This window comes from Bufo gargarizans, chromosome 2 (assembly GCF_014858855.1).
Source record: "Bufo gargarizans isolate SCDJY-AF-19 chromosome 2, ASM1485885v1, whole genome shotgun sequence".
NCBI classification, from domain to species: domain Eukaryota; kingdom Metazoa; phylum Chordata; class Amphibia; order Anura; family Bufonidae; genus Bufo; species Bufo gargarizans.
In genome coordinates this window covers 41,952,305-41,967,059 of record NC_058081.1, presented here as the reverse complement: position 1 = coordinate 41,967,059, position 14,755 = coordinate 41,952,305, and the positions used below count along the sequence as shown (strand labels likewise).

The 14,755-nt window shown below is 44.4% G+C and overlaps 1 protein-coding gene across 1 annotated transcript in view; it reads left to right on the top strand.

Moving 5' to 3' along the window:
• Positions 1 to 14,755, top strand: part of LOC122927196 (potassium channel subfamily T member 2-like) — a 190,012-nt gene that overhangs the window by 115,268 nt on the left and 59,989 nt on the right. Inside the window, exons 15-16 of the mRNA XM_044278815.1 lie at positions 909 to 1,017; positions 5,219 to 5,368. Coding sequence (XP_044134750.1) covers positions 909 to 1,017; positions 5,219 to 5,368 — 259 coding nt within the window. The remainder of the gene's footprint in view (positions 1 to 908; positions 1,018 to 5,218; positions 5,369 to 14,755) is intronic.

Here is a 14,755-nt window from a genome sequence, read left to right as displayed (position 1 = left end):
GGACTACACACATACTCTTCCTGCTCCGACCTTGGAACTGCTATTTGGACTGTGTTCAGACCACGAGTCCTTGGTCAGTGGGTCAGCAGCAAACTACTCTAGGACTACGCCAAGAGGTAGCGTCCTGGCTAGTTCCCGCCAGTGAAGTCTAGATCCGCTGTACAGCAATCTCCAGAACTCCCATAGAAATTAATGGTGCGGCCTGTTGCCCTGATCACTTTAGGGGCACAGCAAGAGGCCTACAGGGGGTACTGGGTCCCAGCTGTAGGACCCCACTGATCTGATAGTTATCCTCTATCCTGTGGCTATCCAGTAGTCATAATACCTACTATAGTGACCCCAGTAGTTACAGTGCCCCAGTTGTTATGATACCTGCATGTCTCCACTAATTACAATAACCCCAGTAGCTATGATGTCCCCCATAGTGTTCCTAGTAGTTATAATGCCCCCTATAGTGCCCCCAGTAGTTATTATGTCCCATTGTAGTGACTCCAGTATTTAGAACGCCCATGTAGCGCTCCCAGTAGGTCTAATAGCTTGCAGTAGTGACTCCTGTATCTACAATCCTCCTGTAGTGCCCCCAGTAGTTATAATGCCCCGCTGCTACCCCCTCAGTGACAGCTCAGCCGCTGCCTGAGGAGAGATGCGGCTCTGCAATCAGGGAATCATTATACAAAGAAGGTATAGCAGACAAGTCCTTTAATTTCTGCTACTGATGCTGCACCCCAGGTCTGATATTCTGACGTACAGATATTAAGTAATACTATTTGATCACCCTGGTAGACTAATTACATCGCTATAAATCAGGTATAAGGTCACACAATATGGCGGCATCCGATGCCTCTGATCTCATGTGAATTGTATTGTCTTTTCATTAGTTTCTGACCTCAGCATTTTTTTCTCTTTAGATCATGTGGTCTGTGAAGAAGAATTTAAGTATGCCATGTTGGCGCTCAACTGTGTTTGCCCAGCAACCTCCACCCTCATCACATTACTGATACACACCTCTAGGGGGCAGTAAGTAAAGGAAACATGAATGAAAACAATACATTTGCAAAATAAAAAAATATATTTAGAATTTCAATAGATGTCCATTGTTCCTCCCTCTACTTGTCCCTTAACCTGGGTTTAGACCATTCAGCAGGAGGCCAATGTTGCTTTGTCTCTGCTGGAGCTGAAGCTTGCTCCTGGTGCAACCCCCTCCTTATGTCCTGCCTGTAATAGAGACCAGGCACAATTAAAAGGGGTTTTCTGGAACTAAGATATTGATGACTCCCTATTTACTTGAATAGGAGCTGAGCTGAGGTACCCGGGAATAGGCACTACACGGTGTACGGAGCTGTGTACACTGTTTACTTTCTGGAATTGTGGCTGCTTGTGCAGCGAGGCCATGAGGAGCCTAAGTAAAGGATGGGATTGTTACTGGTTGTGGCTGTCACAGTCAATCACAGCGACTGTCCTCCCACAGTTGCTCCCTAGGGCCTCCCAGTGAAAGGAGGGGACACCCTTACTTCCCTCAGGGCACACCCTGGTTCTGGGGCTCCTGCCTGATGGTATTTGAATGGGCTCCCTTGAGGTTAGGTGTTTGAATGGATGCAAGGCAGGGTGTGTTTAGGGCAATGGCTGGTGTATGGAGTAGGAATCAGGAAACCTGGCCAGAGATAAAATAATACACATCTCTCTTCTGTATTGCAAAATAGGAGTTATAGTACATCCAGTAATAGCAAAACACAGTTACAATTGAAATTTGCTCCAAGATAGCAGTGCATAAATTTAGCTAAGGATGGGAATTATGGCCCTCTTTGCTTTCTATCTTGTTGAAATAGAATCTCTTGGCAATAATGGCTGTAGTGTCCACTTCAGCATACTGGTTTTGGAAGGCATACCTGGCCAGAACGTGTCCAGTTGCGAAGGGTCTTTAACGATGTCCCTCACAACAGCAAAGTCTGAATGGCTGCAGTAGCAGGTCACCTTACTGACCCTTTTTCTGTAGCTTTTCAAGCTTTCTTGAGCCTGAGAGGAGGTAGCATAGGTCACTGCTTCCATCCACTCTGAATCCTCCCTAGAACAACTTCCAGCTAAGGGTGGAGTCATCCATCACCTTGCCTCCTACAAGGGCTGAGCCGGAGTTGTTAACCTTGGCTGTGCCATCTATACTTGGCTATACTGGTTGCAATACAAAACATACCATTATACTACAGACCATTTGTTGATACCTCCTGCTGTAGGGTACTGCACAGGTAACCGCTGATTGGTGGTGGTACCGTGTTTCCGACCCCCACCGATCTGATTTTGACGACCTATCCAATGAATAGGTCATTAATATCTGAGTCCCAAAAAAACATTTTAAAGTTACATTTGATAGCTATGTCTAATTGACTTTCACCTAATGCTTTTTGTTCAGGGAAACCACAACAGATTCTTTTCTCCAGCGTCCAAGCCCTTGGCAAGCCCTCTCCAGGTACTGTGATGGAGCTCATGTCTTTACCTAACTTACTCATTCCTTTGGATGCATCCTCTTCTGATGGTTTTGTTTAGGTTTGCAGCCACCAAGAATCTTAAAGGGGTTGTCTCATCAAAGACAACCTATTTTGAAAATGTGACCACCTGACTTATCACCCAATGTTATGCTCCTGCAGCAAACAGATTATTTTGCTGGGGAAGTCAGAGAGCTGTAGTGTGACGGATACCACCCCTCGTGTCCAGTTGACGTCAACTACGTCGAGCTCACGAGACGCGGTATGGTCCCTGGTTACCAAGACTTGATGTTACGCCCTCCTGGAGGAGCTTGTAAGGTAAACTTGGTGCAGTTTACGCAGACACCTCCTGTCCATGCGGGCACAGAGAGGCAACAAGCTGAGAGAGCCTTTTCACTGCCGCAGTGAAAACAGCGCTGTCTCAGCCCGGGTAATCTGCCACCAGCTTCTTGTTCGATATAAGCCTGGTCCGCTAACGGGATTATATAGGGTGAGAAACCAACCCGCGGTAGCTTATAACTAGGCCGAAACATGGACGTGGGGATTCGTGATCGAGATACAAGACAGCACAAGATTAAATTATATATTTAATCGCCTTAAGGGCACACTAGATTTAACACTATACACAGAGAATATATAGAGTGGTCTGAGGTTACAAATACAGGGAATATGGTACACACAGGATTACGCAGAGTACAAGTCAGTTACCGGGTAGATGAATGTTCCTTTGCTGTATTCACATGGAGGGCAGGGATGTCAGCTGGTTTCCAGGTCTCTCCAAACACATTTGCATGATGTGACCCCCTTTCAGAAAGACACGCCCGCTTGCTGGCACAAGCCTTTTAAATTGTAGCCGGCCCGTCCTCTTGGAAGGGTCCACTACCCCCTCTTCTGGGCTGGCATGAAATGACCCACAAAACCCCTTTAGGGTTCATAGCTCCAGACCAGAATGTTGTAGAGAGGTGGTTCCGGGCCCAATTGATCCGCCTGGGTTCCGACTACAACTAGAGTCCAAACATGGTGCCGCTACATGGTTTCTGTGGGGAGATATGTATATCTCCCCTCCCGGGCATCCTAGCATCAAGCCAGGACCACGTGGATGTTTGGCTTTCCCCTAGGATCGCAAAAAGATAACCTAATTTTGCCTGGGATGGAGAAACGATTCATAATTCCTTATGAATCTCCGGTTCTATGCTGTCTGCTAGATCTGATTGAACTGGGGAATGGCTTAGACCCCCTGCAGGGAGGTTTTGCTGCAGGATCCATGCTGTCTGACTAGAGGTGTGAAATGTAACTAAATGTGGCCTGCTAGGAGTTTTCTGCTATCTGTTCACTACCTCTGCTATCTTTCAGCAAATGGTGGGTGTGAGGACATGGCTGACAGTAAATATTAATCCATATTCCTGACATGTTTTATTACATATTCAGATGTAATTCAAGAATGGCTTGCGTACACTGAGTGACTTTCTGTTCTACGTCATGAAAGGGAGTCCCAATTAAGGAGTCCATATACTCTAACAGGGAATATGGATGAGGGTTGTCTTCATGAGATAGCCTGACTGTATAGCAGTATTAGATTTATGCATTGAGATGTTGTCTGGTCACTGTATGTTAGTATTATTAGGGCACTATATTGGCAGTGTAAAAGACACCAAAACTATTACAATAATTTAAAAAAATACCATTACTAATACCAAATACCATACCATTCAGGCCAGTGATCGGCTGCAGCCAAAAACATGAAGTAACGGCTGCAGCAGCCAGTGTGTAGTATTAGTTCAGAGCATAGTACTTTTTTTTATTATTATTTTAATAGCTTCAGTGTCTTTTACAAAAAGAAAAATAGCTGGTACACCCCCTTTAAGCATTGTGTAGCACTGTATGGTATAATTTTGAAGTATAGAAGCAGCGCTGTATAGCATTGTAATTCAGTCAGATATGTGGTGGGGATATTTGAATATGATATGGTGCCCAAATTATTAGGGCAGAATATTGTATTTCACTGTTAATTAGGACACTGTATGACAGTACCCTGCCCTGTGCAAACAGCTTCTCCTGGTCAATCTAGTGGTAGGAAGGTTTCCTCATTTGGATACCTGTGGGTAATACAATACAATCTGTATAAGAGGACCCGTCCCCTCTCTTGACATGTCAGTTTTGGTAACTACTTGTATCCCCTTTGTAATAACAATTTCGGAGCCTATGACCCTAAGTTGTATCATTCCTTTATAATTCCCATGAATTGCCACAAGTTTGCAATGGAAGTCCGGATGGGGGTGTTGCCCTGCACTGTCTGATATTATCCAATCAGTACTGCCAGCTTCAGACTGTGCATGGCCACCCCTCCCAACTGGTAACACCCAGCTGGTCCTTCAATTCAAACTGCTATTAATTCATGTCTAACGTCTAGCAGGTATAATAAAGGAATAGCACAGCACAGAGTCATAAGAATAGATGCTCCAGAATTGCTATTACATGGGTGATGCAAGGAGTTACCAAAACATACATTTCAGGAGAGCTGACAGGTCCTCCTTAATGAAGTCACCTTGGTGGTATGGACCCTATTGAGAACAGTGTCAAATGGTTCTCCAGAATTTTTAAAATTGATGGCCTGTCCTTACGATTGCCCATCAATATCAGATTGGTGGATGTCCAACTCCTGCCACTTTTTGTGATCATCTGAGTGAAGGTTCCACATTTCTTCAGCAGGGACGTAACAGCGTTTCCCTTATTCCCACCAGAGATAATCCCACGTCGCCTGATCAGTGGCAGAGGAACTACAGCCGATGCTCTGCCAACGAAATCTACCACATACGCCTGAGCGAGAGCAAATTCTTTGGAGAATATGAGGGGAAGAGCTTCACATACTCCTCCTTCCACGCTCATAAAAAGTAAGTGATGTCCTATGTATGGTGGGATAAGGGGGGTTTCTGGTTTGTGTAAATCAAGCTTATTCTCTAATAGACTTGGTGGGAGTTTATCAAAACTGATGTCTGCTACCCTTTTCAGGTTATGCCCCTTTCTTTTTTTGGAGAAGGGCTTCCAATATGATAGTATTCTTGATTCCAGTCTACATATACTTATGCCCAATGAATAAAGCATCGAATACAAGCAGGGATGAAGCTACTGTGAGTGGGTGCAGGGACCCTGGGACCAGGTGCCTTAGAGAGCTTAAGGGTCCTCCACCCACCAGGGTTATTAATGCCATGTGGTAGGTGGGGGTTCCTGTTACAAAGTTTGCATTGGGGCCCAGGAGCTTCAAGATGTGCTTCAGAAAAGACATAAGATACAATCTCAGGGCAACCATCTCTACCACAATGACTGCTACATAAAATATAAAGACTTGACCTTTTTACTTTTAATTCAAATATATAAAAACAAAATTTGATGTGAACGTGACTGTTGTCAGATCCTAGTTGGGAAGAGCGAGGACGGTCAGAAGGTAATGTACCGAATCGCAGCTGAAGAAAGACATCTACAAGGTGGAAGTAGATTAAACTGACAATCACTTGACTATTATTTCTCCAGAATATGTTTCTCATTGTCCTGTTCTCGAGGGAGGGATGGGGGCATATTCAGAATAGCCTTTCCAGTCTGATATATAACATTACTCCCTTTGAATACAAAGTAGTAAGAGCTCCATTTATACAAGCAGGAAAATAACGCAAGTTTGGTCTTGCAAAAGTGAGTAATTAGGGTGAGGCTGTCTAATTAGGAGAAGTTAAATAGCCAGCCTTAGGGCAGCTCAGTTCTTTGAATCCAGAGGAAAAAAAGCTGACTGTTTGAGAGCTCTATTTATACAAGCAGGCAAATAACGTGAGTTTGTGAGCGTTCACGTGTTTGATTTTTAAGTGTGTGTTTGTATTGAGTGTGTGACTTTAGATTAAGTGACTTTAGTAGAGGACTGCAGTAAATCAGTTTCTTGTCACTGCACTATATTGTATCTTTCTCTTTTCTTGCGTAATCCTCATTGAGTATGTGCTCCATTACTGACAGCGCAGTCCAGTGCACATCTTGTCTAATGTATGCAGTCCTGGAACAGCCGTTCGACGGTGCATATCTTTGTTCAAAATGTGAGCAAATTGCCCGTTTGGAATCGTACATCAAGTATCTAACCGCACGAGTTTCAACACTGAGAGGCGTTAACAATTTGGAAAAGAGTTAGCACTCTATGGGGTAGAAGTGGGGAAGGGTGGTAGCAAGGAGGCTGAGGAAAGTGAGGTAGCTAGCTGGGTAACAGTTAGAAAGCGGAGTAGAGGGAAGAGTGCCAGGGAGGCTAGCCCTGATCTGTCACACCCCAACAAGTTGGCAAGGTTGGCAGATGAGGGGGATGTTAGTTTAGAGAGAGCACTGCTGCAGCCGGACCCTTCCTCTGCCAGTCAGGGGAATGTCAGCTCCAGTAAGGAGGGGACCTGGAGAGCAGGGCAGACAGGTGCTGGTAGTTGGAGACTCCATTTTTAGGGGTACAGATAGGGCGATCTGTCACAAAGACCGTGATCGACGAACAGTGTGTTGTCTTCCTGGCGCTAGAGTTCGACACATCACGGATTGGGTTGACAGGATACTGGGAGGGGCTAGAGAAGATCCAGCGGTCATGGTCCATATCGGAACCAATGACAAAGTTAGAGGTAGGTGGAGCGGGATTTAGGTCAAAAGCTTAGGGCAAGGACCTCAAAGGTAGTATTTTCTGAAATACTACCTGTACCTCGAGCCACACAAGAAAGGTAGTGGGAGATTAGGGAGGTTAACAAGTGGCTCAAGAACTGGTGTAGGAAGGAGGGGTTTGGTTTTCTGGAGAACTAGGCCGACTTCTCTGTCAGCTACATGCTCTATTGTATGGATGGGCTGCACCTCAATGGGGAAGGGGCAGCTGTGTTGAGGGAGAAGATGGCTAGAAGGTTGGAGGAGGGTTTAAACTAGGGACTGGGGGGGGGGGGATTACATTATAGGATGGGAAGATTCAGTTCAGAAGGAAAGGTGTAGTGTAAAAAATATACATAAACCTCTTAAATGTATGTATACTAATGCCAGAAGCCTGACCAATAAAACTGGGGAACTGGGATTAGTGATGTGTGAGGAGGACTATGACATAGTGGGAATAACTGAGACATGGCTGGATGATAGCTATGACAGTGGGAATAACTGAGACATGGCTGGATGATAGCTATGACAGTGGGAATAACTGATACATGGCTGGATGATAGCTATGACTGGGCAGTTAATGTACAGGGTTACAGTCTGTTTAGAAAAGGATCGCTAAAACAGGAGAGGGGTCTGCCTTTATGTAAAGTCCCGTCTAAAGCCCACATTCCGAGAAGATATACCGTAAGTGAGGGACATGAACATGTGGAGTCACTGTGGGTAGAGATACACGGAGGCAAAAACAATAATAAATTATTAATAGGAGTTTACTATAAACCACCTAATATACCCCACAGAGTCCACAGAAAATCTACTACTAAACGAGATAGACGAGGCGGCAAATCATAATGAGGTCGTTATTATGGGGGGCTTCAACTACCCAGATATAGACTGGGAAACTGAAAACTGTACATCTCATAAAGGAAACAGGTTCTTGGCAATAACCAAAGACAATTACCTTTCCCAACTGGTTCAGGACCCGACTAAAGGGACGGCCATACTTGACTTAGTATTAACCAATAGGCCTGACAGAACATCAGACATGCAGGTTGGGGGACACCTGGGAAATAGTGACCATAAAGTAATAACCTTCCAATTGTCATTCAAAAGAGTGTTTCTTCAGGGAGGAACAAAAATACCAAACTTCAAAAAAGCTAAATTTAGCCAACTAAGAGAGGCCATAGGCCTAACTAACTGGGACAAAGCCTCAAAAATTAAAATACAGCCAAAATGGGATATTTTTAAAAGCATCCTAAAATATAATTGTGAGAGGTACATACCTTTATGTAAATAAAAGGTTAAAGAACTAGAAGAAATCAATGTGGATAAATAAATCTGTAAAGAAAGCAACAAATGACAAAACAAAAGCATTTAAATCACCAAAACAGGAGGGTAGCGACGAAGCACTGAAAAACTAGGAAAAAAATTGAATATGTGAAAAACAAATAAAAGCGGCCAAACTAGAGACCGAGAGATTAATTGCCAAAGAGAGCAAAACGAACCCTAAAATGTTCTTCAATTATATAAATGGTAAAAAGTATAAATCTGAAGTTGTCCGCCCTTTACAGAGTGATGAGGGGTGAGTTGAAGAGAGCGATGAGGAGAAAGCAAAGCTATTTTTTCTCCACTGTATTCACTGATGAAATGCAGAATGTAAAAGTAAATTCCCCATTAAAAGTGCCCTGTCTGACTAACGAATAAGTACAGCGCCATCTTAAAAAGATTAAAATAGACAAATCGCCAGGACCAGATGGCATACACCCCCTGTATCCTAAGAGAATTAAGTAATGTCATAGCCAGACCCTTATTTCTGATATTTGCGGACTCTATACTGACAGGGAATGTCCCACAGGATTGGCGCATAGCAAATGTGGTGCCAATATTCAAAAAGGGTCCGAAAACAGAGCCCGGAAACTATAGGTCGGCAAGTTTAACATCCATCGTGGGTAAACTGTTTGAAGGCTTTCTAAGAGATGCTATCTTGGAACACCTCAATGAAAATAAGCAAATAACGCCATATCAGCATTGCTTCATGAGGGATCAGTCATGTCAAACTAATTTAATCAGTTTCTATGAGGAGGTAAGTTCTAGACTTGACAGCGGCGAATCAATGGATGTCGTATATCTGGACTTCTCCAAAGCATTTGACACTGTACCGCATAAAAGGTTAGTATATAAAATGAGAATGCTCAGACTGGGAGAAAATGTCTGCATGTGGGTAAGTAACTGGCTCAATGATAGAAAACAGAGGGTGGTTATTAACGGTACATACTCAGATTGGGTTACTGTCACTAGTGGGGCACCTCAGGGGTCAGTATTGGGCCTATTCTCTTCAATATATTTATTAATGATCTTGTAGAAGGCTTGCATAGTAAAGTATACATTTTCGCAGATGACACTAAACTGTGTAAAGTAATTTACACTGAAGAGGACAGTATACTACTACAGAGGGATCTGGATAGATTGGAGGCTTGGGCAGATAAGTGGCAGATGAGGTTTAACACTGACAAATGTAAGGTTATGCACATGGGAAGGAATAATGCAAGTCACCCATACATACTAAATGGTAAAACACTGGTAAACACTGACATGGAAAAGGACGTAGGAATTTTAGTGAACAGCAAACTAAGCTGCAAAAACCAGTGTCAGGCAGCTGCTGCCAAGGCCAATAAGATAATGGGTTGCATCAAAAGGAGCATAGATGCCCGTGATGAGAACATAGTCCTACCACTTTACAAATCACTAGTCAGACCACACATGGAGTACTGTGTACAATTCTGGGCTCCTGTGAACAAGGCAGACATAGCAGAGCTGGAGAGGGTCCAGAGGAGGGCAACTAAAGTAATAACTGGAATGGGGCAACTACAGTACCCTGAAAGATTATCAACATTAGGGCTATTCACTTTAGAAAAAAGACGACTGGGGGGAGATCCAATTACTATGTATAAATATATCAGGGGTCAGTACAGAGATCTATCCCATCATCTATTTATCCCCAGGACTGTGACTGTGACGAGGGGACATCCTCTGCGTCTGGAGGAAAGAAGGTTTGTACACAAACATAGAAGAGGATTCTTTACGGTAAGAGCAGTGAGACTATGGAACTCTCTGCCTGAGGAGGTGGTGATGGTGAGTACAATAAAGGAATTCAAGAGGGGCCTGGATGTATTTCTGGAGCGTAATAATATTACAGGCTATAGCTACTAGAGAGGGGTCGTTGATCCAGGGAGTTTTTCTGATTGCCTAATTGGAGTCGGGAAAGAATTTTTTCCCCCCTGTAGTGAGGAAAATTGGCTTCTACCTCACAGTTCTTTTTTTTGCCTTCCTCTGAATCAACTTACAGGATAACAGGCCGAACTGGATGGACAAATGTCTTTTTTTGGCCTTATGTACTATGTTACTACAGTTGTGTTCAAAATAATAGCAGTGTGTTTAAAACAATTTACAAAGCTCACAATCCTTCTAATAGGAATTATTTCCATACACACAAATGCATTGGGAACACTACACATTCTATTCCAAATCAAAACATGAAGAAAAATATATCCAATTTGTGTTGTTCCTCTAAAAAAAAAATTGAAGAAAAGTGAATATTGGACTGTTCGAAAACATAGCAGTTTGTATTCCTCTTTACAAACTCAAACATTCACTATATAAACTGAAAAATGTTTGAAGATTTTGCTTTCCTTTGAACAATCTTACTTTCACAGATAACTTTAGACCTTCTTTGATCTTCCAGGAGCTGATTGTTGGCTCCTTGCCATTTTGGCTATTCTTCTATCCATTTGATTGGTAGTTTTTCGCTTCCTTCCACGTATTTCAGTTTTTGGTTGCCATTTTAAAGGATTTGCGATCATTTTAGCTGAGCAGCCTATCATTTTCTGCACTTCTTTATATGTTTTCCCCTCTCCAAGCAACCTGGTAATCAAGGTACACTATTCTTCTGAAAAATGTCTGGAACGACCCATTTTCCTCAGAATTTCGGAGAGAAATGCACTGTAACCAGCATGTACAACATTTGCTGCCTTCCTTCCTTAAATAAGGGCAATAATTGCCACCTATTTTTCAAATAATGAATGACCTCACTCATCGAACTCCACACTGCTATTATTTTGAACATGCCCCTTTCAATAAGTGATTGAATTACAGAGAATCAGCAGCATGCATGTCATGACTGGTGGGTTTGTTGGATTTCTATTACTCTACTACACCTGCTAGTAAATTATTTGGCATGTAGAAATATATTTTCTACCAAAAACAGTGATTGATCAGATTAGTGATGTCTGACTGCTATTATTTTGAACACAACTGTACATTACTCATCATATGGTGGTGATGGTGGGGATTTAAGGGTTGTTCCAGAGTCAACCTTGTCCACCAAAGATTCTTCATTCGACCAAGGAAGTGAATGAAGTTGTTGACCAACATGAGCACTGTAGCTCCATTCTGAAAGGGTGCTCAGATACCTCTTGTTCTTGGGATTGATGGGGGTCCCCTCGCTATCTATTATTAATATAAATTTTTTAATCAGTCCATTTTTCTGAAATTATTTAATTAGGACAAGGTACATAGCATACAACAGTAGATAACCCCCCCTCCCACCTCCGCGCAGTGTCCACACTCTCTTCATCAGTACACCTTCTACGCTCCTTACAGAGTCTTCCCTTCTGAGCTCTATTGCACCTTTTGGGCGGTAAGTATAGTACTTCCCCTCCCAGTCAAGCTGACTGGCCCCATGCTATCTACCACCCAAGCTCTCAGCAAATCTTGTAAAGCCAGACCCCAGCGGGTAAACCAGCTCTCCTACTGCTTCCGAAATTTGGCAATAGCTCCTCTTTTCAGATAAATACCCTTTTCCATCCATATCAATTGATTTATGGACCCAACTAGTTCCTGTTTGTTCGGGCTAAGAGGTTGAATCCAATGCCTTGCAATAAGCTTTCTAGATGAGTAAAGAATCTTTGCTATTGCTGATCTTTGTCCCTCCGTTACAGTGAGATGCTGTGTAAGCCCCAGCACACCAAATGCGGAGACCCTAGGGAGTACAATAGTGAACGTTGTATCTATCATATTAAACACCTCCGACCAAAAAGCGTCAAGCTCTCTGCACGACCACATCATGTGGAGAAGGTTTGCCTCCGATTCAGCACAGCGGGGGCAGCAGGCATCCGGTCTGACTCCAATCTTATAAAGCATCAGTGGTGTTCTATACGCTCTATGTAACAGGAACAGCTGCAACCTACGTTGCGCCACACTAAGGGATAGTACAGGTGTGCACTCCAGAATGGACTGCCATTGGTCAGAGGACAAACGCCCCACATCCTTCTCCTAGTTCTAATTCAAACCAGCTACTGGATCCCCCAAACTCTTCTCCAAAAGGAACCCATAATGCAAAAGAAATAAGTTTATATGAAGCGGACGCTTGTACCACTTGGTCCTACAATGCTGTATTGGCAATAGACATAGGGACTTCTTTGTCCTGATATTGTATAGCATGTCGTAGTTGTAAATATGCAAAGAAGCTAGATCTACGCAGACCAAACTCTGTTTGCAGTTGTTGAAACGTTTTTAATGTCACATTGTCAAACACCTGGTGGACATAGCAGATCCCTTTCTGTGCCCAACCCTCGAACCCCTGCAATTTGTATAGTTCCCATAGGTATACGGTCTGCCACAATGGGGTTTATTTGGCAATGCCCAGCTGGTTCTTGACAGTCCACCAATCCTTGTGCATGAGTTGAAACGTAGGCAAGCCAGGGGTGTATAGCTTAAGTGCATGTGCCTCCAGCGCCCCGATCGGAGAATGATTCCCAACAAGAGCGCTAATAATAGATCTCCTGGAGTCCCCAATTGTTGACAAATTCCAACTTTGCATATGTTGGAGTTGTGCTGCAAGGAGGTAAGTCCAGGGATGCGGCAGTGCTACTCCCTCACTATCTTTAGCAAGTTGTAGCTTGGACAATTTTATCCTAGGCACTAGAGTTGAGCGAACACCTGGATGTTCGGGTTCGAGAAGTTCGGCCGAACATCCCGGAAATGTTCGGGTTCGGGATCCGAACCCGATCCGAACTTCGTCCCGAACCCGAACCCCATTGAAGTCAATGGGGACCCGAACTTTTCGGCACTAAAACGGCTGTAAAACAGCCCAGGAAAGGGCTAGAGGGCTGCAAAAGGCAGCAACATGTAGGTAAATCCCCTGCAAACAAATGTGGATAGGGAAATTAATTAAAATAAAAATTAAATAAATAAAAATTAACCAAAATCAATTGGAGAGAGGTTCCATAGCAGAGAATCTGGCTTCCCGTCACCCACCACTGGAACAGTCCATTCTCAGATATTTAGGCCCCGGCACCCAGGCAGAGGAGAGAGGTCCCGTAACAGACAATCTGGCTTCATGTCAGCAGAGAATCAGTCTGCATGTCATAGCAGAGAATGAGGCTTCACGTCACCCACCACTGCAACAGTCCATTGGCATATATTTAGGCCTAGCACACAGGCAGAGGAGAGGTTCATTCAACTTTGGGTAGCCTCGCAATATAATGGTAAAATGAAAATAAAAATAGGATTGAATGAGGAAGTGCCCTGGAGTCCAATAATATATGGTTATGGGGAGGTAGTTAATGTCTAATCTGGACAAGGGACGGACAGGTCCTGTGGGATCCATGCCTGGTTCATTTTTATGAACGTCAGCTTGTCCACATTGGCTGTAGACAGGCGGCTGCGTTTGTCTGTAATGACGCCCCCTGCCGTGCTGAATACACGTTCAGACAAAACGCTGGCTGCCGGGCAGGCCAGCACCTCCAAGGCATAAAAGGCTAGCTCTGGCCACGTGGACAATTTAGAGACCCAGAAGTTGAATGGGGCCGAACCATCAGTCAGTACGTGGAGGGGTGTGCACACGTACTGTTCCACCATGTTAGTGAAATGTTGCCTCCTGCTAACACGTTGCGTATCAGGTGGTGGTGCAGTTAGCTGTGGCGTGTTGACAAAAGTTTTCCACATCTCTGCCATGCTAACCCTGCCCTCAGAGGAGCTGGCCGTGACACAGCTGCCTTGGCGACCTCTTGCTCCTCCTCTGCCTTGGCCTTGGGCTTCCACTTGTTCCCCTGTGACATTTGGGAATGCTCTCAGTAGCGCGTCTACCAACGTGCGCTTGTACTCGCGCATCTTCCTATCACGCTCCAGTGCAGGAAGTAAGGTGGGCACATTGTCTTTGTAGCGTGGATCCAGCAGGGTGGCAACCCAGTAGTCCGCACAGGTTAAAATGTGGGCAACTCTGCTGTCGTTGCGCAGGCACTGCAGCATGTAGTCGCTCATGTGTGCCAGGCTGCCCAGGGGTAAGGACAAGCTGTCCTCTGTGGGAGGCGTATCGTCATCGTCCTGCCTTTCCCCCCAGCCACGCACCAGTGATGGACCCGAGCTGCGTTGGGTGCCACCCCGCTGTGACCATGCTTCATCCTCATCCTCCTCCACCTCCTCCTCATCCTCGTCCTCCTCGTCCTCCAGTAGTGGGCCCTGGCTGGCCACATTTGTACCTGGCCTCTGCTGTTGCCAAAAACCTCCCTCTGAGTCACTTCGAAGAGACTGGCCTGAAAGTGCTAAAAATGACCCCTCTTCCTCCTCCTCCTCCTCCTCCT